This window comes from Halyomorpha halys, unplaced genomic scaffold, assembly GCF_000696795.3.
Source record: "Halyomorpha halys isolate HHAL.00 unplaced genomic scaffold, Hhal_1.1 Scaffold459.1, whole genome shotgun sequence".
In the NCBI taxonomy this organism is placed as follows: Eukaryota; Metazoa; Arthropoda; class Insecta; order Hemiptera; family Pentatomidae; genus Halyomorpha; species Halyomorpha halys.
The window spans coordinates 606,088-632,884 of NW_027116111.1; the positions used below are offsets into that span (position 1 = coordinate 606,088).

Genomic DNA, 26,797 nt, shown 5'->3' on the forward strand with positions numbered 1-26,797 from the left:
TTATTACAATGATGCTGTCCGAAAAATCACATCTGATTCGAGCCAGGACACTTGGTGGATGGCCTTTCTTAGTGTACTGCTAGCAAGGTCCTAGGGCGTTTGCAACCTCCAATACCCGGGTAGTCTCAACAATTTTTTAGAATTTCTGTAAAATTGCTTGTTTTTTTAAATAAAAAAATTGTTATCACAAAAGAAAATTTAAAAATGGTTAATTTTGAGAATGAAAATATTTTCATAGTTAATTTTGTGCCCTCTTTGAACCAACGCCCATGGCGGGCACTTCCTAGCTACGACCCTGGTAATGGCCACCGAAAAAGTAATCTCTTGGTCTAAACTGCCATTTGATCAGAAAATGATGTCACTTTTCGAACAATTTTATATGTAACAATTTCTTGGGTCAATTCCCATGAAGTCACAAACATTGCCTTGGAATACCCTACTCTATCTCAAAACTAAATATTTAATTGGTCAATTGCTTTTCTCCGAGCCTATTAGGTTCGTTGTTTATTTTGATTTATTTTTTTTATTTAATATCCATCATATTACCTTTATCCTACGTCGTAAACCTACTGGCTGCCCTACAGTATACTTCAATAATGTTACCCTTACCCTGTTGAACAGATCCGCTACCTTGGACTACATCTGGACAAACGACTAACCTGGAATCCTCACACAAGACTGAAAAGACAGGAAACTCCAAGTCGATTTCGACTATTACAGCACTTACTAGACAAACGGTCCAAACTTCCAATTCATTACAAAAGACTGATTTACATGACAATTATAAGACCAATCTGGACATACGGCGTTGAGCTTTGGGGCTCCACTAAACCTTCGAATTCCTCTCGTATCCAATCATTACAATCCAAAATCCTTCATAAAATCCTAAATGCTCCCTACTTTGTCACAAATAAAATCATCCACAAAGACCTTAATGTTCCATTTGTAACCGATCTAGCCCGAACCAGATATCAATCCTTCTATTACAAACTCCCTAACCACTCAAACCCATTAGTTTCTAATCTTGCTTCCTCTTTTATTCCGGACAATCCTCCGAGGCGTCTGAAAGGAAGATGGCCTCGAGACCTTATATTTTAAAAATGTTTTTAGAGAGTTACCATTGGCTAGTTTCTCTACATTCCTGTACCATACCACTATGATTTCCTCAAATTTACTTGATGTATTTATGTACAGTTGTAAATATCAATAAATAAATTTAATTTCAAAATGCTAGCATAATATCATACGCCAATTCCTCGGCCATTTCTATTTAAGATTATTTAAGATATAGGGAACAAATGTAAAGTGTTTTGGAATTTTCAAAAGAACAATGACACAGAAAATATACAGCTGGTCCGAAAAATTAATGACGGCATTGAAATAGACTTTATTGTTTTGGTGAGTTCAAAAATACATTTACTAGATGTTTGTAAATCCTTTCTTGAACCACCAAACACGGTCATTACTCTTTCGAAGCAGCGCCGTGTATTCCATGAAATTATCTGGGAGTTGCCTCAAACTAGGAAAGAGGTCCGAAACTACAGCTGAAGATGTCAGTAAATACCGCCTGGATGTGAATAAAGGAATCCCTGAGTACGGAGCCTAGCAATTGACAGCACTGGGCAATGTAGAGAATTACTGAAGTAATGAGCTAGCTGGAGCACTTGCATGTGATTTCGTTGCGAGATAATAGTACATTTTATTTTTGTTTTAAGCATATATATATAAATATGTGTTTCAAGCATAGTTCATACGAGAGATAATTATTTATATAAAACCTAAACAAAAAATCTAAAAAATAACTAATTAATAAAAAAGAAGAAAAGAGATAATTTTTATGAACAAACTGTAAGTGTAGAATGAAACAGTTAATTATTTGATGTAAAGTAATATAATATCTGTTCCACGAGCATAACCTCCACACCTAACCATATCTTGGCCTCAACAACAAAAATTATGCTTAAAATTTGTTTTTATAGAGTTGAGCTTTGGGGCTCCACTAAACCTTCGAATTCCTCTCGTATCCAATACTGACAATCCAAAATCCTTCGTAAAATCCTCAATGCTCCTTACTTTGTCACAAATAAAATCATACATAAAGACCTCAATGTTCCCTATGAAACCGATCTAGCCCGAACCATATATTACTCCTTCCATTATAAACTCCTTAACGACTCAAACCCCCTAGTTTCTAACCTTGCATCCTCTTCCATTCTTGACAATCCTCCTAGGCGCCTGAAAACAAGATGGCCATGAGACCTGCTAATGTAAAATGTTATTAGAGTGCTACCAATGGGAAGTTTCTCTACACGCCTGTAACACTCCATTTTAACTAAGATCAAATTTACTGAATGTATTATATAATATACAGTTGTAAATTTCAATAACGATATTAAAAAAAAAAATTGTTTTGTTATTTTCAAAATAAAACTGTTTAGTACACAGATGTATGAATTGACATATACCTATGTCAATTCATACAATTTATTGCAAAAATAATACACGATTGTGTTATATTAATGTTGCGGTTTTGATATCAATGTATGATTTAGAATACCTTTCTCATTTTGACTTTGGACAAGTCGAATCCCAAGAAGAATGGTACAGTCTGTAAGGTGAGGATGGAGCGAAGGCGCCGCATTGGGTCGGCAGTGAGGAGCCTCTTCACCAAATCAAATCCTGCTTTCGAAAGTTCCTCACAGTGAGTCGGTAGCTCTCCTGGAGTTTTTGAGTTTCCACTGCTTACGAACTGGAAAAATATAAGACAACAGGTTATCGCAGTACACAAACAAAATGTTGTTAATTAATTAGTGCTGAATCAAATAGGTGATAACGAATCACAAATACAAGTACAATCTTAAAAAAGAAAGTTATATAAAGCATTAACATTAAAAGTTAGATATGTAAACCAAGACTCCAACCGTAATCGAAATAGGGCAAAATGGACAGAATTTGAACCATTCTGCCAAATTTGAACTCGGTGTCCTTGGTGTCCTAATTTGAATTATTAGTCCTTGGTTTTAGAGACGAAAAACCACTCACAAGGGCACGAGTCTTTAGACGTTACCAAAATGCAAGGAGAACCAATCTACAACCATTGTAAAGGGATATGTATATGCAAGAGAAGAAATCCACGAGACGTTGCAGTGACACGAGCGGGGGGGGTCTCCTCCAGTCTCCAGACCTCTTGCGGTAACAAGTCTAGGGAACCACCCTTCTTCGTGAGAGAACCAGCCCTAAGAACTTGTAGGAATGGAAGGTGCAGGGTTAGTGAGCAATAACTCCAAAAATACTTCATAACACGGCGGAGACATCCTTGTAGAGAATGAGAAAACAACAAAATATTTACCGAATAAACTAAACATTTTTTTGAAAATTAACATTCTATACAAAATCAAAGTATATAAAATTGACTATCATGCGCATATCATATTTTATTTTCTATTACCCTACTACGCCGCTATTAAAATACTTTCGACAATTTCTAAAAGAATGTTTTCTAGAAAAAAAGTGTACAAGCATTTTTCTTAACAATTCTGTGTTTTCTGGGGGTACTGAATGTGAATCTCAGATTTGCCAGACACCGGCTGCACTACGAAAAAAAAAAGTTGGAACTTCTTTAAATTTTTTGTTTATTAATCGAAAACTAAACATTTTTATAAAATGGACATTCTGAACGAAATTTAAGTATATTAAATTGCGCATATTATGTTCCATTTGCGGCCAACCTCCAGCGCCGTAAGAGTGTGATAAATACAGTGTTGTTGCACAACAGCACATGCCCATATATGGTACAAATGTCCGCGACTGTACAATATGGCTTCTAGCAATGCTGTTCTTCTGTGTGTATGGCCCTTTAGGCCTATTTTCCACAAGTGCCTCAATAGACCACGAATTCCAATCTTCCGGCATTTTTAGTAAAATTTATAAAACGAAATGAAAATCATAATTAAATGGTAATGAATAATGGTAAAATAATGGGATAGAAGATTGATTAAATTTATAGTCAAATTAAACACCGATATGTGCATTCTTTACGTCGGAGTAGAATAAGGATCAGAATGGAGACTTTAATGTTCGTACTGAATTAATACAAAAATATTTTTTAACGACCTCGTAGCATTCTTTTAATAGTAAAATAATACTTACAGGTAATGCAGTAAGGATTGCAACTCATTCTAAAAGTGTATGCTAGCAATATGCAGGCCCTCACAGATGATGATGAAGTTAAGGAACGAAACCATACTTGTATTCTAGTCCACCTTTCGTAAATCAATGGCTACAAATAAATGACTCGACAAAGGTTAATAAACTTTCGACCAATCACATGTTTAGTTGGAACAAGAGTGCGAACCTATTTATAGCATGGTATCCCGTTGTTTTTTCAAGAAAGTCGCAAGATAGAAAAATTAGGAATGAGATATATGAGTAAGAGAGAGGAGACAAGAATATTGCGAGAAGCGAAGGTGAACGAACAGATAAAGAAGGAGAAGGGAGAGGGCATCGAAATGACGGTACTCCGGGGCCCGGATAGGGAGCGTCGAGTTTTTACAATCTCCCCCCATCCGAAGCAACGACCTCTCACCATTTGTTGTCCGTCGCTAAACTTATACCATTTCCTTCTTACTCAACTGTCCCCATCGTATCGAGCAATTATCAGTTTGCAAATAAGTCAAATCAAGTTTAAGGTTTTAGATGCAATACCACAATGTAAACAACAATTTTTGACTGGGCGTAAGCGGGTTCTTGTTCCAACTTGACCAATTGGCTTTCCGCCTGTCGGTTACGCGATTACAGAGTTGAATTTTCTTAAAATTTGATACAAATGTTCCTTCAGAAGTCAGGGGGAAAACAAATCCGAATGAAGACTTGTCTCTATGTGAAATTGTAATAAAATTACCTGAAAAAAGAAAAACATAGAAATCGAGTCAGTTATTAGCAGAGATGTATTTTCCGTAGCATGCTGGTAAAAAACTAGAAATTTTAAACGATTGTAATACTTTCTTATCCTACCTTTTCCTACCTGGAAAAAAGGAGAAAAAAAATGTTGAACTAATTTAATTAAAACTATGTATATAATTACTAGTCGAAATTGATGAGTCTGCCAAGTATAGCAGAGGGAATAAAAGATGGCGGCTGTTTCAAAACGTTAAAAAAAATTGTTTTTATTCGGAGCTCTATATCTCTAAAACTACCAACAACATTGGAAAACCTAAGAGGACATATATTTTTTCATAAATCAAAAAAGTCTCTCCGAACAACTAGAAATCAACATTTTGTAATTTATTTTGTCAAATATCATAAAAACTACTATCCTCACGAAGATAAACCTCATTAACTACTTTATAGTACATTTAACTAGCTTTAATTTGAGTGCTGGTAAACATTTGAACGTCTTATTTTCTCTGAGATATATTTATTCATAAATCAAAGTGTTTGTCGGAACAACTAGAAATCAACACTTTGTGAATTCATTTTGTCGAATATCATGAAAACTACTACTCCTACGAAGATAAATGTCATATACTACTTTATAGCACTAGCTTTAATTTGAGTGCTGATAGACATTTATACGTGGAATGGTTTTTGAGATATTGATTTCTCAAAATAAATTCACAACTGATTTTTCAGTGCATATTAAATGAAATGTTGCTTTTTTAAATGCTGAAACTGTTGAACGTAAGTAGCTCTATTAGAGCTCATATTTTAGTAAATTAACTCTACTTTAAATGATATTTTCTTGGGTTGTGGGTAGTTTTAAAGATGTAGAGCTCCGAATAAAAACATAATTTTTTTCAACGTTTTGAAACAGCTGCCATTTTTTATTCCCTCTACCTATACTTGGCACACTCATCAATTTTGACCAGTAATTATACATAGATTTTATTAAAGTAATAAAAAATAGTGGTGAAATAACTGCCTTTTCCTCCTCTTGAACTCATGAATTTCAAACTGACACTTTTAGCGAGTATGTTGGTCGATGTACGGCATGCCACCATCTAACAAGAGGAGATCATAACACAAAAAATATTAGAAGGCAATTCTTCCCGTTCGACCCACCCCACTAAATCTCTTTAAGCAACGGTCCTTTTTAAAACATTTACTTAAATAAATAAGAACTCAAGTTGCTACTCTCCTTACCTCCTAGATAAGGATAGTAATGTAGTCGGGTGAAATTTTCGACATGCGGTTTTTGAACGGGTCTATCTTTTTTAGAGCTCTCTGAGTCCAAAATCCATATTAAAAGAAAAAGTTTAAATCGGACTAGTCTTAACGAAGGTATGGCTCGTTAGAATTTTGTTATTGTTAAGTATCATTTATACTTTTGTTTTGCATAGAAAACCATCCAGTTGAGGCTTATTAAGTTGTTTTTCGAAATCTATGCATCTCGTGGAACATTCCAGATGCTCGTTGGAAGAATAATTAAAACGAGAAATAAAACAAAATAAAAAATAATAAAATCTTTATCAGAGCAATATTAGTGAAGATACAGGAGGGAGTAACCTAAATGATAAGGAAAGTCGTGTAATTGGACAGGCCAGATATTAAGGTCTGTAATAATAATTCCCCCTAATTAAGACACTGTTTTATTGTTACTTATTTACCGATAAAATAAATAATAAATCATTGTATAATAAGTTGAAGTGTTTTTGTTTAAATGTTCTTATATTTAGTTGTTTTTTTTAAAGGCATAAAACATAAATAATCAATCGTGATTCTTAACTGCCCAAAAAAAAATGTATATAAATAACAAAAGTAATATAATTGATAAAAGTTACGTGAATGAATAAAGAATTTATTTAATTGTTTTATATAGCCACGTTTTATTTTCTTACATAGCCTAAAACAGTGGCAGATTTTCCATTTATAAAGCTTCTTGAGTTTTTTAAATATCTTGATTTAAAAATTAAAATTGTTATTAGTTACAGAAATCAGTTCAATACATGCCCCACTAGCTGATTAATGTAAGGCCGATCTTTTGAACATATACTTTTTGATTGGTTTAACTGAATTTTAACTTTTTTTCTTAGTGGTGTATATTTATTTATTCATAATATTACAATCTGGCACAAACTTAGGCAATGAGTAATAGTGTTAATTGTACACATTCCTACAAAAAATAAAAAATAATATATACAAAATACATAAACAAAATCTCTAAATTTTAAGGTTTAATTATTTTACCAGTAAATACTATAAACAATTTACAAAACTTTTTTTTATATGAAAAATATGAAAGAAATCGGATTATAGAATAAATCAAAACTATATGGGCGTTTTAAAAACACGTTTTTTAATTTATAATCTTAAACACTTTCTTGAGACTGGTTAATTTTGTTAAAATAAATAATTTAATTTCTATCCATTTTAGTCTCAATACATTTTATTTTTCTTAAAAGTTCGACGTTTCGGCCAATCCGGCCATCTTCAGGGACAATCTACTACAAAACAGCTTTTATTACTTATTTATGTATGTATATTATGTAATTTGAAATGTTTGAGGATCATACATAAATAAGTAATAAAAGATGTTTTGCAGTAGATTGTCCCTGAAGATGGCCGGATTGGCCGACACGTCGGACTTTTAAGAAAAATAAAATTTGTTGAGACTAAAATGGATAGAAATTAAATTATTTATTTTAACACTTTTTTTTTTAATAAGTTAACTTAAAGTATTTTTGTCAAGCAACAAATCTATCTAAACTTTAAATTAAATTTTCGATTACCGAAAAGATATATTCAAAACTTCGTACTTGAAATTGTAATGTGAGTATATCCCTATCTCATCACACTACTTTGCCAAGTGTATCATTAACAAGATCTTATGAAAAGTTTGAAATTTTAATTTCTCTTTATCTTTATCTTACTATAGTCTAAGTGCCGTTAGGCGTAGAACAGCCTAATTAACAATTAAATATTAAAACCTTCTTTTTATTTATGAGATTAGTAATTAAATCTTCCAAGTTGGCCGAGCGATTCAAGAAGGAACTTCGCTAAAGGAAGAAAAACTTTACAAAATAAGTTCCCGGAGGCTAATTAACGGCCCTGAAGCACTATAACACTCCAAATTCCAATTAAAAACTTCTCTAAGTTCTGAGCAAGGTATTGATTGGCTCAATCAATTTTTATCTTTGCAAAACAATGATAAAATATATAAAAATTATACTACAAAGCTCGGGAACCTTTCGTCTCAAGTAAAAATATTTAACATCAATATTCCAAGAGCCCAAGAGGATAAAATAGTTATTTCATCCCAATTTATTATTATTTTAATGACTGCATACAGTTGATTCAAAATTGATGACTCTATGGTTAGGGGGACTTAAAATGGCGGCTGTTTCGGAGATAGAAACAAATCATTTTTGAGCTCTTTTAAGTAAAAAAAAAAAAAAAAGATAATATCTTTTCAGAAAATGGTTCAGTTTTTAGCTAAACCACACAAGTGCATGGCAGTAAATGTCATTAAAAAGCAAATATTGAAGTATCATTAATGCTAATTTTATTCCAGAAAACATTTTTAAATTGCACAATTCCTGTCGAACAGATCCGTTACTTAGGACTACATTTCGACAAACGACTGACATGGAATCCTCATACAAGACTAAAAAGATAAGAAACTACTCGTAGATTCCGACTATTGCAACATTTACTAGACAAACGGTCTAAATTGCCAATCCATTACAAAAGACTGATCTACATGACTATTATAAGGCCCATCTGGACATATGGAGTTGACCTTTGATTGATTGATTGACTGGACATATTGAGTTGACTAAACCATCTAATTCCTCCAGAATCCAATCCTTACAGTCCAAAATCCTTCGTAAAATCCTTAATGCTCCTTACTTTGTCACAAATCAAGTCATCCATCAGGACCTCAATATTACATATGTTGCCGATTTGGCCAGAACCAGATACCGTTCCTTCCATAATAAACTTCTCATCCACCCAAATCCACTTGTTTCTAACCTGGCTTCTCCTTCATTACCTAATAATCCTCCTAGGCGTCTGAAAAGAGGATGGCCTCGAGATCTTCTCTAGAAATGTTATTGGAGTTCTATCAGTGGGTAGATTCTCCACATGTTTTTATCATGTTACTATGTCACCTACAGCAAATTTACTTGTTGTACATATGTGTATACAGTTGTAAATATCAATAAATAAATTATAAAAAAAAAAAATTGCGCTATCAATTTTTTGATAAAGTGCACCTCAGGAACTATTGAGAGTAAACAACTATTTTAGGGCTCATATTTAGGCAAATGTACTCTACTTTAAATGATGATCCATTAGGTTTTTTAGTGTTGCAGCTAGTTTTAAAGATAGGAGATCCGAATGAACAATTAAATTTATTTTAACGTTTTGAAACAGCCGCCAGTTTTTATTCCCCCTAACTATGATGGGCAGACTAATCAATTTCGACTAGTTTTCGTACATATTACATATTATATTCATTAAAGTAATAAAAAACTGGGATGAAATAACTGACTTTTTTTTTAATAATTCGCGTGATTAATCAGTCAGAAAAAATGCACACATTAATTTGTAATCTAAAATGATTATGATTATGAATCCGATAATAATTTACGAAGGAAAAAAGTGTCAATGTTTAGTACGGTAGAGTATTTGTACAAATCGAAGAGGCAACAACTAGTATTAGCTAATATTCATTATCCTAAGCAATATATTTGGTAATATAAATGAAATAAAAACAAGAATTCCGGAATGGGTTGAAACCCACTCCAAATAAATAAATAGAAAATTTATACGCCAACAACCCAGAAAGGGTCAGTGGTGCAGTACTTTGTAAGGAAGAATTGTTACAAGACTAACGGTTGTACAAGGAGGTGATTTAGTTTGAATTGCACTAGACTGCTAGATTTTTACTCAATGAAGGGTTAGTACAGTTTTCTCACCCTAATTTTTGATTACTTTAATGAAAACTATGTTTAATTACTAGTCAAAATTGATGAGTCTGCCACGTACAGGTAGGGGGAATAAAAAATGGTGGCTGTTTCAAAACCTTAAAAAACATTAATTTTTCATTCGGAGCTCTATATCTTAAAAACTGCCAACAAAACTAAAAAATCTAAGAGAACATTATTTAAAGAAGAGTAAATTTGCTGAAATATTAGCCCTAATAGAATATTTACGTCCAATAGTTCTCGAGATATAGCTTTTTAAACAGCAAAATTTCTTAATAATATTTTGAACGATGAGAAGTTAGCTAATTTATTTTGAGAAATCTATATCTCAGGAACTATGAGACGTACACATATCTATTTGCACTCAAATTAAAGCTAGTTTAATGGACTATAAAGTAGTTGATGACTTTTACCTTCGTAGGAATAGTAGTTTTAAGATATTTCCAAAAATAAAATGATTTATAGTTGTTCGAACAATAAGTTCGAGTTTTGAAAAAACTTTATTTCAGAAACCATAGGACGTACAGATCTCTGCCAGCACTCAAATTAAAGCAAGTTAATATTAATATTAACATATAATATTATATAACGTTTATCTTTGTAGGAGTAATAGTTTTTATGATATTTGACAAAATAAACTCACAAAATGTTAATTTATAGTTGTTCGCATAAAATGTTGGATTTTTGAAAAAATATATCCCTAGATCCATAATACACACATATGTCTGCCAGCACTCAAAATAAAGGAAATTTAACTTACTAAAAAGTAGTTTATGACACTTATCTTCGTAGGGGTAGTATTTTTTATGATATTCACATACGCACAACCATAAATCAGTTTATTTTAGCAGATTTCATGTAAACTATTACTCCTACGAAGGTAAACAGCATAGCATACTTTATACCTCATTAAACTAGCTTTAATTTTAGTGCTAATAGACATCTGTACGTCAAATGGTTTTTGAGATACAGATTTTTCAAAATAAATTCACTAACTACTGATCTTTCAGTACGTCCCATACAACATTTTTATGAAATGTTGCTTTTTAAAAAGCTATATCTCGAGAACTATTGGACGTAAATATTCTATTAGGGCTAATATTTCAGCAAATTTACTCTTCTTTAAATAATATTCTCTTATATTTTCTAGTTTTGTTGGCAGTTTTTGAGATATAGAGCTCCGAATGAAAAATTAGTTTTTTTTATCGCTTTGAAACAGCCGCCATTTTTTATCCCCCCCTACCTATATTTGGCAGGGTCATCAATTTTGACTAGTAATTATACATAGTTTTCATTAAAGTAATCAAAAATTGGGGTGAGATCCTGCCTTGTTTCTCCTCTTGGGCTCTTGTACTAGATGCCCACTTCATGAGACTGGATGGACCCCGAAAGGCCTCCGAATGCACAGGGCTGACTCAAGACAACAGTGAAGTGAGTAGCAACGTGTGTTACCACTGAGCTACCCACTCCATAAAACTACATATTATAATACATTATATCCCATGTAATGTATTTGCACTAAGGTAGTGGATATAATGAAAGATACAACAGATATTAATTTAAAAAATAGGTTATTATTGTTATTTGATTGATTTTATAAATATTTGATAATTTAACAGATAATTAAGTTTGGTTGTGATGTTTATCTTACAATATCTTGAGGTTGAGAGAATACCACGAAAAGTCGAAAGAAACTATCCAATTCAAAAGAACACAGTAATGCTCATTGTAGGAAGATTTTTATCACTGTATAAGAAATTGAAACCTACGTCTTCATAAAGAATCAGAATATAATATATTAAATTAAGCTTACGGAATACAAATTAATAAGCCAAATTTTATATTTGAACAACTGAATTACACATTAAACTTTCACAATTTAAAAATTATTTATACCTAAAAGACAGTTAAATTTAGATTGAAACAATATTTTGAACTTCATCTTGAATTTTCGAAACGGTGACAATTAAACTTTACTCAGAGAAGTATACAATGCTTTTATCTGCAAGTATAAGTTACTGTTTCCACCATTCTCTTACCTTTGAACCGAGGTTAATGCTGCACATCTAATTTTCCGAATAAGATGCGGCTTCACCTTATTGCTAATGACTATTTATGTGATTTTCCTAATTTTATTGGGGGAATATTTTCCACCTAGATCGCTCATTCGTCCCACGTGCCACTTGCCAAAAGAAATAATTCATTTAATATGTCTATTAAATCCTGACAAATCCCACCAGATCACCTTTACTCTCCGTCGTAAACCTCTGCCCTCCTGTCCTACAGTATCCTTTCTAAATACACCACTAATGCCTGTTGAACAGATTCAATACTTAGGACTCCATCTTGAAAAGAGACTTACTTGGAATCCACACACAAGACTGAAACGACAAGAAACTGCTCGTAGATTCCGATTGCTACAACACTTACTTGACAAACGCTCTAAACTTCCCATTCACTACAAAAAATTAGTATACACTACAATAATCAGACCAATTTGGACATATGGAATTGAGCTCTGGGGCTCCACCAAACCATCAAATTCTCCCCGCATCCAATCCTTAAAATCCAAAATCCTACGTAAAATCCTTGATGCTCCTTATTACGTCACAAATAAACTCATTCACAAAGACCTTAACATCCCATTCGTTGCAGATTTGACCCAAAACAAATATGCGTCTTTTCATTCCAAACTCCTTAACCATCCTAACCCATTAATTCTTAATCTTTCATCCTTAACAATCCCTGATAAGGCGTCTGAAAAGAAGATGGCCACGGGACCTTCTAATTTAAATTAATGTTTGAAGTACCACCAATGGGTGGTACCTTCCCAAGATTTTCAAGTGTAAATGAAACATACTACATATTTACCTATTGTATTATTTTGTACAGTTGTAAATTACATTAAATAAATAATTAAAAAATATCACTATTATCATCACACAACGACCTTACAGTCCTAATAGTAACGAAATAAATCAATTACATTTATATCAGAAAAATTATGCGATAAACATTCGAATAACGCCCATTACTAACAATACTCATCTTTGTTTACATTGTACCGATATATTCACCAAGAATGAGGAATCGGTCGGGGTATAGATTTAGCAAAGCTTTGATAATAAAACATAATAAAATTTTAGTGACGTAAGTGAATAACCTCTAAAGGCATTTTATTTCATTAATTATTAATTTTTATTCATAAAATAATACATATACTTTTATTTATCGAACTATATATTCTTCATGTTTAATGGTTAAAGAAAAAATACAGAACAAAATAAATGTATCTCTAGAGAAAGCTTTTTTCCCGTCCCTTATACTACTTAATATTTTAAAAATAAAAATAAGAAGTAAAAAGATGAGAGGAAGGGAACGATCCGAGAAAGAGAAAATAAATGAGGCCGACCTTCAGGTGGAAACATAATTCCCAATTTGCTACAAATGGTAACTGGCAACGGTACAAAAAACCCTCATTTTAAAAATAAAATGAAAAAAATATATATATTTTTCATTTTAATGAGGGCTTCTAATATTATTTCGAAACCACCGACATAATAATGCTCATTATCGGCTTCTCCACAATCATAGAATTACAATAAGAAGCAAATAAAACGAATAAAAACATACATAAATGAAATAATTAAGTAGTTATTTTATATTTTGAAACCAATATCCTTTAATTAATACTGCCCAGTGTTGCGGTCAAGATAAACAAAATATTTTTCAAGTATTTATTAATGATCAACCTACACTGCAATCCTTCATCGGGGTTCTTAATTTTTGTGTTTATGTTTATAATAAATAAAACTTCCAGAGAGTGGGTTCAGAAAAGAGACATTTTAGTACAAGAGTCTGGAAGAAAAAAGAGCAGTTATTTCACCATAATTTTTGATAACTTTAATGAAAACTATGTATAATTACTAGACAAAACTGATGAGTCTGCCAAGTAAAGGTAGAGGGGATAAAAAATGGCGGCTGTTTCAAAACCTTAAAAAACATTAATTTTTCATTCCGAGCTCTATATCTAAAAAACTACCAACAACACTAGAAAATCTAAAAGAACATTATTTAATGAAGAATAAATTTGCTGAAATATGAAAGCAACATTTCTTAAAAATCTACTGATAGATTAGTAGCTAGTTAATTTATTTTGAGAAATCTATATCCCAGGCACTATGTGACGAAAAGATTAGCACTCAAATTAAAGCTAGTTTAACGTACTATAAAGTAGTTGATGACCTTTACCTTCGTAGCAATAGTAGTTTTTACGATATTTCCTAAAATAAATTGATTTACAGTCGTTCGGACAATAAGTTCTAGTTTTGAAAAACTTTATTTTAGAAACCATAGGATGGTACAGATGTCTTTAAGCACTCAAATTAAAGCTAGTTAAATTTACTATAAAATATTATATAACGTTTATCTTTGTAGGAGTAATAGTTTTTATGATATTTGACAAAATAAATTCAGAAACTATTAATTTCTAGTTGTTCGTATAAAATGTTTGATTTTTGAAAAAACATATCTCTAGATTCATAAGACGCACATATGTCTGCCAACACTCAAAATAAAGGAAATTTAACTTAATATAAAGCAGTTTATAACACTCATCTTCGTAGGGATAGTAGTTTTTATGAAATTCGCTTATGAATATAAATTTGGGAAATGAAAATTTGTCCGAACAACTATAAATCAATGTATTTTAGCAAATTTCATGGAAACTACTACTTCTACGAAAATAAACGTCATAAACTACTTTAAAGCTCATTAAACTAGCTTTAATTTGAGTGCTTATAGACATCTGTACGTCAAATGATTTTTGAGATTTTGATTTTTCAAAACAAATTCACTAACTACCGATCTTTCAGTACGTCCAGTTTTATGAAATGTTGCTTTTTAAAAAGCTATAACTCGAAAACTATTTAATGTAAACAACTCTATTAGGGCTCATATTTTAGAAAATTTTCTCTTCTTTAAATGAAGTTCTCCTAGGTTTTCTTGTATCTCCTACTTTTTGAGATATAGAGCTCTGAATGAAAAATTAGTTTTATCGCTTTGAAACAGCCGCCATTTTTTATTTCCCCTATCTATACTTGGCAGACTATTAAACGTAAATAGCTCTATTAAGACTCATATTATTCAATTGCTTACATTTATCAAATTTAGTCTTCTTTAAATGATGCTGTCTTAGGTTTTCTATGGTTGTTGGTAGTTGTAAAGATATAGGGCTCAAATAAAAAAATAATTATTACGTTTTGAAACAGCCCCCATTTGTTATTGCCCCTACCTATACTTGGCAGACTCATCAATTTTGACTAGTAATTATACCTAGTTTTCAATTAAGTAATAAAAATTGGGGTGCAATATGTTTTCTCCTCTTGGGCTCTTGTACTATACGGAAGTACTATTACTATATCAATGGTTGTACAGGGAGGCGATTTGGTCATAATCACACTCGGCAGCGACAGTATTTTCCAATGAAGGTATGTTTTTGAAATAAAAATTTATTTAAAACACAAATATCTTTTGATTCTTACCTCTCACTTATCTAGGGGAATCTAAATTATTCACATTTTTCTTACATTTCACTCATCACATAATACTTTATTTCTACTAAAATTTAAAACTTGGAAAAATCAATTTTAAGGTCAAATAGGAGAAATACAGTGTTGTGTGATGAGTCAAATGTAAAAGAAAAATATTAATTTTTTTTTATTCTCCTTGATAATGACCATAGGACCGAAACGTTAGAGAAAAATGACAGATGAGGATCAAAAAATACTTGTGTTTTAATTAAAATTACCTACCCACAAAAAACAAACTAATATATAATATATTAATAAATTGATGTTAGTTTGCATAAATGGATGTATTTCTGTACCTCCAACTTAATGTCTGTTTTATTTATAAGTGACCTTTGTACTCTCACATCAACTTAACCTATTGTGTATTTTTATATAGTCCTCATGAAGACCTGTGGTGCGGGTCGAAACCTTGACCATTAATAAGTAGTTAAAAACTATTTTATTTATCTTGGAAATAACTTCCTTCTAATTCACATGCAGTCATCATCCATATAAAATATATACCTAGGATATTTTAAAAATCTTTACTCTATCTTGTAAAATGAAAATGTAAAATCTTATCTAATCTGTAAAATGGAATACTGGAAGATTATTGATTGACCGTGTGTAAAGATGAAAGGAATATGGTCCGGGTGCGGTCAAAAAAGAACAAAAAAATAGTAATGGAAGATTATTGATTGACCGTGTGTAAAGATGAAAGGAATATGGTCCGGGTGCGGTCAATAAAAACTCAAATAGTAGAATTATACTATTTTAAAAATAGTAAAATATAAAATAAAAAAAAGTAAAAGTAGTAAAATCTTATGATTGGAGAAGTTTGTCGGGGGGTGCGGTCAGCAAAGAACAACATAAATAAACAAAACCATATTTATTTATTTTATGCCGACGTTTCGACCTGAGTTTCAGGTCTTCATTAGGGGTTATGGCGTTATGGTTATGGCGCATCAGTTGTTCTTTGCTGACCGCACACCCCGACAAACCTCTCCAATCATTAATCTACGGTCAACTATCTACACCTCATTATAAAATCTTATGGTTCAAAACCTTGCGTGACTCAGGAAGATTTTCTTTAAATTTCTTATTGACAGACATAGTACGATCACTGTCGTAATTGGCGTCAGCCAATTCTACAATAGATTTAATTAAAATTCTCATAAGCTACTTTAACTAAAAAAATAAATGGGAGTAGAACTCCTTAATTAAAGTCTTATTTGCTCCTCATTCTTGTTTAGAGAACTAGCAAAAATGGATGATTCATTAATAGGGGTTTGTGGGTTATCTCAAACTGTAACAATGTTAAAAGATTTTGACAAAATGAAATTTTAGATAAAATTCCACTCACTTCAATTATATTTTTCTGCGTTGAAAAAGACCTTTCACGGAATTTCAACCCATTTTATCCAAAAACCATCATCAGACATCTTCGATATCTTCAAAACCGTGAGTTCATGAAACGGATTTAAAATGTACCACGCTCTAACTCTGATGACATTACATCTATAGCAAAAAATATTTATTAAGAAAAAACAACCAAAAATTCAAATTACAAAAAAATAAAGGCTTCACATATTTCTAATAAAATACTAAAATCTTAAAAATCAAATATAGGTACGATAAAAAAAATATATAGTAATTAATTTTAATATAAACGTAATAAAAATTAATGACACCTATAAGGAAGTAGACAACTGACACAGAAGAGAGGTTGTCTGTGAATGGTTGACCGTGTCGAAAGCCCTCTGACACTGACCCACTGGCAAGCTCCACCGCATCCAAGTAACCATTCATACTTTTAATGGGAAAAAATCCCACTTTTTCTATTATACTTATTTTTTTCTTGAAAGATGAAAGAGTAAAATAATCACCGTGTAACCACCTTGTATGGAATAATTTAAAAGACATTTAATGCATATTATATAGACGTTAAAGCAGAAAAGAGGCCAAGATTAATTAATTTTCTTCAATATATTGAATTCTACTTTAATGAGTTCATTAAGTTAACAACTTTTTCATGTAAATATTTTTAGAATTACCTGTTATCTTCATTTTTTTTTAATTTCCTTGGAAGAAGATGGCCACGGGACCTTCTAATTTAAATTAATGTTTGAAGTACCACCAATGGGTGGTTCCTTCCCAAGATTTTCAAGTGTATATGAAACATACTACATATTTACCTATTGTGTTATTTTGTACAGTTGTAAATTCCATTAAATAAATAATTAAAAAAAAAAAAAAATTTCCTTGGAAATCTCAGAACCACGGATATCCGTAAATGTGTAGATACTACAAGATTATCACACTGAATTACAAAAGAAAAAATTAATTTTTTGATGTTTAACATATAACGTTGACGTTTGGAGCCAACCTCCAGCGTCATCTTCAGGATTCCTATACAGATCAGAAAACCAATAGAGGTGAAAGCAAATACATAACAGTTAAAGCATAACTCCATAAGAAAAAATAAACCATTCCATAGTTAGGTGCACTGGAAAAGAATTGGAAGGTTGGAAAGCCAACAATACCCTCTAAATTCCTCTCTTGTGACCCAGCAAAAATCAAATCCCTAAAATTTTTAAGGTAGCCTCTTTAATAATTACTTAAAAATGGAGTGTAAAGGGAAATTGAAAGAACATAATCTTTGACTTGAGTACTCTGGACTGAATAGGTAGGAGGTAAGCATACTAAAGTCCTAACTCCTGGGAGAGGATCCTAATGGTCCCAATTTCCTTTTTTAAATTTAAATTGCGGAGATAGGTGTCCAAGAGTTAAAGCCATTCTATCAAAAATAAAATAAATTAAATTAAATTAAAGCTCGTAAAATGTAACACAGGATTGATTTTATTTACTTTTTCGCTACCTCACAAAGTTTCCGTAATGTTCAGTTGATTGAAAACGCCTCAATCTGTAAGTAAGTGTTCTATTGCTCTATGCTAAATTTTTGGTACAGAATTACAAAATGGTACAACTGATGATGGAGTAAATCCATATAACTTGGTCTGGGAGTAGGAAAGGACACCCAAAACGATACGAACGTAATCCGTATTAAATAAAATAATATATTTTCCAATAACTTCATCAATAAAATGTAAAACTAGCATTCATATCAAATGTTGTTCAAAGTGATCATTTTAAGTATTAAAACAGGCTCGAAATTCTTCCACAGAAGCAGTGACTAAACGGCACAAGATCACACAAGATCCCTCTGATAACACTGGATTTTTTGTGTGGGGTGACATTAAACGAAATGTTTGTAAAAGCCCGATCAATCACCTTAATTCTGTACAAAAAGGATAATTGAAACTTGCGAAACAATAATACATACTGTGGAACAAATATGCCGGACATGTTTTCATGTTCAAGTTGATCACTTTAAAGAACATTTAATATGAATGTTAATGTTTACATTTCATTAATAAAGTAGTTGGAAAATACGTTATTTTATCTCTCTATTGTACAATAATGTTTTTAGTAATGACTCTGTAATATTTTATTTTGCATATGATCATCGTGTAATATTTTATTTTGTATATGTAACCGTATTATTTACCGTAATATTTTATGTTATATCCAAGATGGAAATATAAAATTTAAAAAAATAATACAATCTGGACTACAGAATATTTGTGAATTAAAGTTATAAAATTTGGGCAAGGAGTAGTATAATTAATTAAAGAGGTGTGTAATCAGGTCCGTCAGATGGGGAGGGGGCATCCTCCTAGTTTATTATATCTTCAATAATTAAAAACAATGAAAATCTTTAGACGTGAATATCTAATAAACAAAAATTTAAAGAAAAAAAAAAAAGACATACTATCATATGGATTTTTTTTGTCATGTCGTGCTTAATACATATTTTCAGTTAGGACACAACCCTTAAACATCAAATCTAAGAATTTTTTTTAAGGCATAATACTATAGTTACTAGTTAAACAATGTAAATGTTTGTAGAACTAATTTAAACCGATAAGAGGAGGCAGAATGAAGAAGGGCCGACCAGTTGTGTTTCCTCTCTAAGGGCTTACAGCTCTAAAGCACCCCTTAAGGACAATACTATAAAAAGAAAAGAAGCCCGAGGAAGAGTATAATACTAAGCCTGGGCTAAGCCCGACCAGAGGGCGTGCACCTCGTCGGGGAAAATAAACGACTTCAACTACTGCCTTACAAGGGCGTCTCCGCTGCCCAGCGTCCTTCACCTCTGGGTCTTCCGATCTACAAGGAAACCCCATTATCCCATCTAATCCTCAGCGATAGTGCATCTTTGCCTCTCTACTTATCGAGGGAAGGGTCTTAGTAGAGAAGTAAGGAATGCAAGCAAATAAGAACTAGTACAGTATATTTTGAAGTCTTGTAGCCTAACATGGAGGAAAGAGAAAAGTACTTGTTACCTTTATCCACCCACGTCTCTTGACGTCAACGAAATCGATTTTCTGGTTTCCTTTACTTTACGGAGCATTTACCTACCTTCAGGTTGAGGGCTAATGCTTATGTAATCATTTCTGAGATAACGTTTTTCTAAATAAAAGAACATCAACATTTCGTGAATTTATTTTACCAAAAATCACGGAAATTGCAACTCCTATGAAGAAAATTATCATAAATATGGCCCATTTAATTAGTTTCTTTAGTTTACAGTAATTTATTTAGTCAGTTTAGTAAGTGTTATTTTATTTGTTCATAAACACAAATATACATACTACTAATTACAAGCACTAAGACTTTTTATTTCATGATGGGGAAAGACTATTGTAGCAGTTAAAAAGTAAAAAATTACAAATCAGCAATTAACAAGTCAGTTAAATTACACCTAACAACTAAAAATATAATAGTAATAATTTACTATTATATTATATAAAAAAAAATAATAATTTGTACTTAAATATGAAATGAAGTCCTGAACGTCTAATAGTACCTAGGATTCAGTTAAAAAAAACAAAAAACTATTTCCGAAATAATAAAGATCATTAACGTAAATAGCTCTATTAAGTCTGAAATTGTGGTAAATTATCAACTTAAGAAAAGATCTTCAGAAGTTGGAGCGACATTAAGCTTTATAGAGTAAAAAAAAAGCTAAAATTTTGGGCTTTTCAGTCCTCATTTCTTTTTTTTTTTTAATATTTTTTTAAAAATAATATTAAAATATTTTTCAACATTCGATTTTCCGTAAATTGATACTACACAAGATTGTTTTAATTAATTGTTATTTTTAATTTTATTTTATTACAAAGGCTTAAGCTTGTTGAAATGTGTTGGAACGGTGGTATAAGAAAGCATGACATGCCCTAATCGTCTCTCGGATTAATGTTTTGCTAGTGGTGGTGGACCAAGATGACTGTAAGTTGTGAACAGGCTAAGTGCCCGACGATAAAAGTATTCGGTTATGGACTCGGGTGTAACATAGTTAATGGTGCTATCGGCTATTTGAGCAGTTATGGAGCAGTAGCAATCGCCATGCCATAGGAACCGTTATTCCCAAAAGTAAACAGCCAAGTCCGTTGACCCCTTCCACAAACGGTGACATTTCTCTCTCTACATCCAAAGTATGATGATAAATTGAGTCTGTGATTTTACTCAGCTAAATCAACTGCGTGTTATTCGTATTGTAAGGCACTTGCAAACAAATTAAGGGATTAAGGGTCTAAACTCTATTACCCACTCCAATTAAGGTAGGGAGTATGGATCATCTTACATTACCTGGTGGTGAGAAAGGCATTGCCCGCCTGAAGGGCGTATTATGAAAACAGTGGGTTTGAACCGGAACAGTATTTTATTATTTTTAATGAATTCCGAAATAAAAATATCAGATGAGATAGTGTTTCCAACTCATTTGAACTACTCTTATTAATTTTTTAAATTAAAGGAAGTTGGTCCGGGTACGGCCATGAAGCAGCTCAAAGAGTACACAACTAATTACTAAGTGCCAACCTTTCGCCCCCTATTACAAGGCTTCGTCAGGGCTAAAAAGAAGATACAAAAACTAAAAACTAGAAGAAGATAGTTGATTGTGGGAAGGTAGTTTAAGTGGCAGTCAATAAAGGTACAAAATAGTAGAAATTTGGTTGACATTAAACAGTTTTTTCTATCTTCGCCACCCGGACTATCTTTGTACAAAAAACTAAAGACATTTTAAATAATCTATGAGTATAAGATATCATGAAATATAGAAAAAAGTAAGATCTATAAAGATCAGTATAGATAAGAATGGAATACAACAATAAATATTAGACACAGAATGAACAGGTGGAATAATAACAAATAGAACAATAGATATAAGGAACAATAAATACAAATAAAGTTGAACTAAAATAAGAACAAATATATCAAGGGACGAAATGAAGGCTATGAATAATGAAAGCTAAGAACAATTCAAGAAACTAACCTTGCGTCTAGGAAGTAAGAAAAAGAGTAAAAGAAGGCTGAATAGTGGCTGAGAAGTGAGGAGAATGACCGTTACGAAAAAATACGGTTACACATAAAAGTAAAATAAAAAAAAAAGATATTATAAATCTAAAATCATAGTATGGCATAGGAAATATAAGTAGACATTAAATGATAATAAACATACATAAATATTTAATTAATTAATTTAAATATGAAATGTACTAAGAGATTATAAATTTAAAGATAATACAATGATATAAAGAAAGTATATAAAGTTGAAGAGAGGTACAGAGGTGATTTTATTTTAGATTAACACAATAAATGAACAATAATTATAATTCAATAAATACTTTTTTAATCAAAAAGAATAGATGTGGGAGGATAATAACTATTTAAACCTCTAAAATGCAGAACTAATTGAAAAAATAATAATAAAAAAATGAATAAAAAGAGGATCAAATAATTAAAAGAAAATGATGATGGTATAATAAGGCTTAAGGAATGTCGATAGGTCAGAAAGATACCGTTAGAATCAACTTTATGATTAATAGGTTTTGGTTTCAAATGAATGTGGATAAATTCAGAAATAAGGTCGTTTTTTATGGTTAGGGACCGAAGCATGAATAGATGAATAAAGAGTTTAACGTTAAAAGAATGATTGAGGGACAAAGCGTGTTCGGAAAATTTGGAGGTGGACAGGTTATGGTAGTTGATATAAGTTTTGTTTTGGGAAATACGGTTTGTGAGGTGGTTTTTGGTTTCACCTATATTGGAAGCATTGCCTCTAGGCGTAGACCAAGGAATCCGGTAAACTACATTAGAGTGGTGTTGAAGAGGTATAAGATTTTTTGCGAGATATCTGTACATTTTCTGAGAGAAAGGAAGTAAGTATTATACTACCAAGTAGTATAGTAAGTTAAGAAGAGTTGAGGGAAGGAGGGGCTGGAGTAACAGGGTTAACGTAATAGATTATACGCCACGTTAGGTAGGAAGTTGTTTGTAAGTTTATCTGTTTAATAAGTCTTATTGGTCTGCCCTTATGATGGTTAGATAGAGAAAATGATCGTTGGATTTAATCTTTTTTTTTTTTACGGCTCTACAACCCGAATGGTTTTGCCACCATACAGTTCTTGACTCCCAGAATATTTCCAACATCTCCAGCCACACCATCTGACCATCTCAGTTTCTGTATCCCTCTCCTCCTGGTTTTATAAATTGCCAGTATTAGCAGTATTTTCTATAGGTCCAGAGTAGTTCGTCTTTTCCATTCTTCTCCAACTTTTTGACTTCTGAATATAAGGGGAATTTTTTTTCGGAAATCAGGAGCTCTTTTTCAGTAGCCTTAAATCCACCTTAGATGTCCAACATTCAGATCCATGATGAAGTACGGGACGTTCCGAGGTTTTATAGAGGTGTAGCTTGAGCGACGATATGATAAACAGCATCATATTTATAGACTGATAAGTAAAACTCAAGTTAAATAAAAATTCTTTTTTTAAGTTACTTAGTTAGAAATTAACTAAAAATAAATAAAAAATTATTTATTAGAACCTAAATAAGTCTTTACCTATTTATGTTGTTCACTGACCGCACCTTCAACCATCTCCTGATATAAATTGTTTTTTTCATTTTTAAATAATTGGAGGGCATCGGTCATTGACTTATAGTGAAACAATGAAGAACCATTTTTAAGAAATTCCTAAATTGACAGCAGTTATAGGCAAATAAGTAAATCGGTGCTAAGCACTGAACAACACGAAACTCCATTTTGGCTTATGTTACAAGAGAAATACTAAAATAAAATGCGTAATGTGATATATATTTAATTTTCTTTTTTATATAGTACAAGCCTCAATAGATGACAGCTGAGGGATGTTTCAAGGGGGGGGGACTTTCAAGTCTATGTCTCGTCGTAATATATTTAAATTCTAGGTAGCTTTCATTTGATAGACTGGTGGAGTTAATATGTTTTACATTGCCTACCTTCAAAATGTCCCTCTTATTTAGTATTTATCTAAACAAATAATTGTAATTTTTTAATTACTTCATCAATTGCCATACCCATCATTGGGAATTTTATTAATTTCTGGCCATAATCGAAATTCCGATCCCCGTTACTTCCTCCTGCCCACACGCTAGGCCTGTTAACAAATATAATGGTTCGTAATTGGTCCAGATTAAGCGAGACATTCGATATAAACAAGAAAATTACAGCTAAGTATTGGCGGGAAGTTAAAACAGGAAACAGTTCATTGGGCGGCAATGGAGACTAAACCTCATCCGGCCTCCGACTGTAGCGTTTGTCAAGATCTCCTCCCTCTAGCCTTCGGTGTCTAAAACCAAGTAGGTTCACTTTTATTATTTTATTTTGTAGTATTTATTATTTATTTTATATTGCTCTAATATAAGTTATAGCCATTTAAAAAATGAAATTCAAAGACAATCTGCTAAATAATTTATTCAATCACTCCATAATGTAAAGTGAGTTTAAGGTTTTATTTTAAGAACTATTCAGTATAGCTTGGACTCAGTCCTCAGATTAAGTATGAACAGAACGTATTTTCAATCCAAGCTAAAATTATTTTCATTCCCTTCTGAGTAGAGTTACCATCAGTCCGACATTGGCCCGGACAGTCTGGTATCGAGTCTCACGTCGGGGACAAGGAAATGGTGCTCAAGACAGACAAGAACAAAAATAATTTTTAATTTTCATGGGCGAGATTCTCGTGCATATTTTTTTTTTGTATCAGCGGGTTGATAAACTAAAACTCACGCTGAGGCTATATAGGGCTAACAAAAAAAAAAAAAAGAAAGGAAATAAACAGTAACTTATTATATTATATATTAGACCACAGGGAGAAAGAAGTCATTGAAGATGTAAGTTTTATTTTATTTCTCACATAAAGTTCTGATGTTAACTCAGAATGAAAAGAAGAAACGTATGATTCAAATTTAGTGAGGAGGCGTGGAAGTGGAAAATAAATGTCTTACGTGATATCATACATTTGCTAACTATATGTTAACTAATAATGAATAGTTGATAAACTCATACCAGATTAATAAATCTTAAAATTACACTTTGAAGGAGCCTGAAGGCTAAGTTCTTGACAAGAATACTAAAGGAGTAGGAAGGGGATTTCGGTTCCTCGATCGTAAATCATCAATAAATACAAAGGAATTTCATATATGACACCGTGAAAATAAAACTTCGTCATCATCTTCGTCAGAGTGTAGCAGGAAATATTTGTGCAGGAAGAATGCAATCATCGAATCACAACTGACATCATTAAATATGATGATTTTTTTTTTTTTATGTTAGCACAATAACATAAATCATTAAGAATAGACCATTTATTTGATGTCATGTAGTGTGGGAGGATTTTTATGAAACTAAAATTTGTAATTGTAAACAAACATGGAATGATGGATCTGTCATTCCGATTTCATAAATTCTAATTTATAAGTTACACTATTTGGTGGAAGGCTTCAGGCTTTATTATCTTACGTACAACACAACTTATAGGAACGGAAACCGAAAACGTCAATTATTCAGTTATATAATAATTAATAAACCTTTATACCCGAGGAAGCAGGTTCACTGGGCTAACATCACTAGACTAACATTAGAAAACAACTTCATAACTCTTTTTCCTTTTCTTTTTTCTCCGGGATTTCCATCAGAGAAAGGTTATAGGGTTACAGGATGACTAGGCAAGTTTCGTCAAAATCATTTGATTTGAATAAAGTTGGGGCACCATAACCCTTCTCTACTATGTTGTTCTGTTATTAGAAAATAAATTTATTGCCTGTCCACTCACACAAGAGCCATTACCACTGAAAACTCAAAATAAGAATATTTATAACAATAAAGTAAACATTTATAACAACTTTTTTTTATTACTCCTTCCAGTTCATTTCTGACATACGAAGAGGGGGATTATCTATAGGTTACCACCCTATTTTACCATTGTGGGATAGTCGAGTTTTAATCACGTAGGGAAATAATAGTCCTTCTAAGTAAAAAATGGGCCCTCAGATTCCCGGTTTACGATGACGTAAATATATGTTTCCTACATGAATCAGATTATTTGTAAAACTGTTAATTTAATTGAAAATATGAGTTGAATATATGCTATTTTCAATAATTGAGTTCAACAACAATGAAAATCCATTATGCTGTTCTCAAGAAATTCATGCTTATATCACTGTTCTATTTAAATTAACACATTTAAATGCAAATAGGATAGATTCCAAAAATATTTACAGTAATAAAAATAGAAACTGTTTATAAAATTTATTAAAAAATTTGTTATAAACTGGAACATTTTTAATTACTACTTAAAGATTTACATTATATATATATATATATATATTAGAAAAGTGTAAAAAGAAGCTACAGTGGAATTTAATTAATGAAGCCTTCCAATCGCGAGATAATTTCTTTTTAGTTAATGGATTTTCAACGTCGACGAATAACAGGATTAGATTTTATTTCGTTATTAAATTTTGATTGAGTACCGGAGAGGGGAGGAAAGAAAAATTTAAAAATTAAATAATGAAATTAACAACGATCAATGACGGGCATCCCTGTGAAGGGGTGATGAGCTACAAAAAAAGAAGTAGTCTATTTAACAGTATCAAATTAATAAAACTTAATGCTAAATGTTTAAATGCAATTCATTTACAAATATTGAAAATTATCTGTTTAAAAATATATGAAGACGCGTTAATTGTTGACAGAGGATATTATATAGAAATATAGTTGGGGTTGCGGTCAGTGAAAAAATAAAATTAAAAAAAGAAAAATATAATTAAAGTAGACATAAGTAATAAATAATAAGTAAAAAATAGATTTTTATTATGTAATTTTACTAATATACATATATACATAGACTTAATTAC

General features: G+C 31.6%; 1 protein-coding gene across 2 annotated transcripts in view; it reads right to left on the minus strand.

Moving 5' to 3' along the window:
• S6KL (S6 Kinase Like) overlaps positions 1-26,797 on the minus strand; it is a 253,183-nt gene that overhangs the window by 14,864 nt on the left and 211,522 nt on the right. For both annotated transcript variants that reach the window (XM_014424257.3, XM_014424256.3), the window contains exon 9: positions 2,558-2,749. In XM_014424257.3, the coding sequence (XP_014279743.1) occupies positions 2,558-2,749 (192 nt within the window). The remainder of the gene's footprint in view (positions 1-2,557; positions 2,750-26,797) is intronic.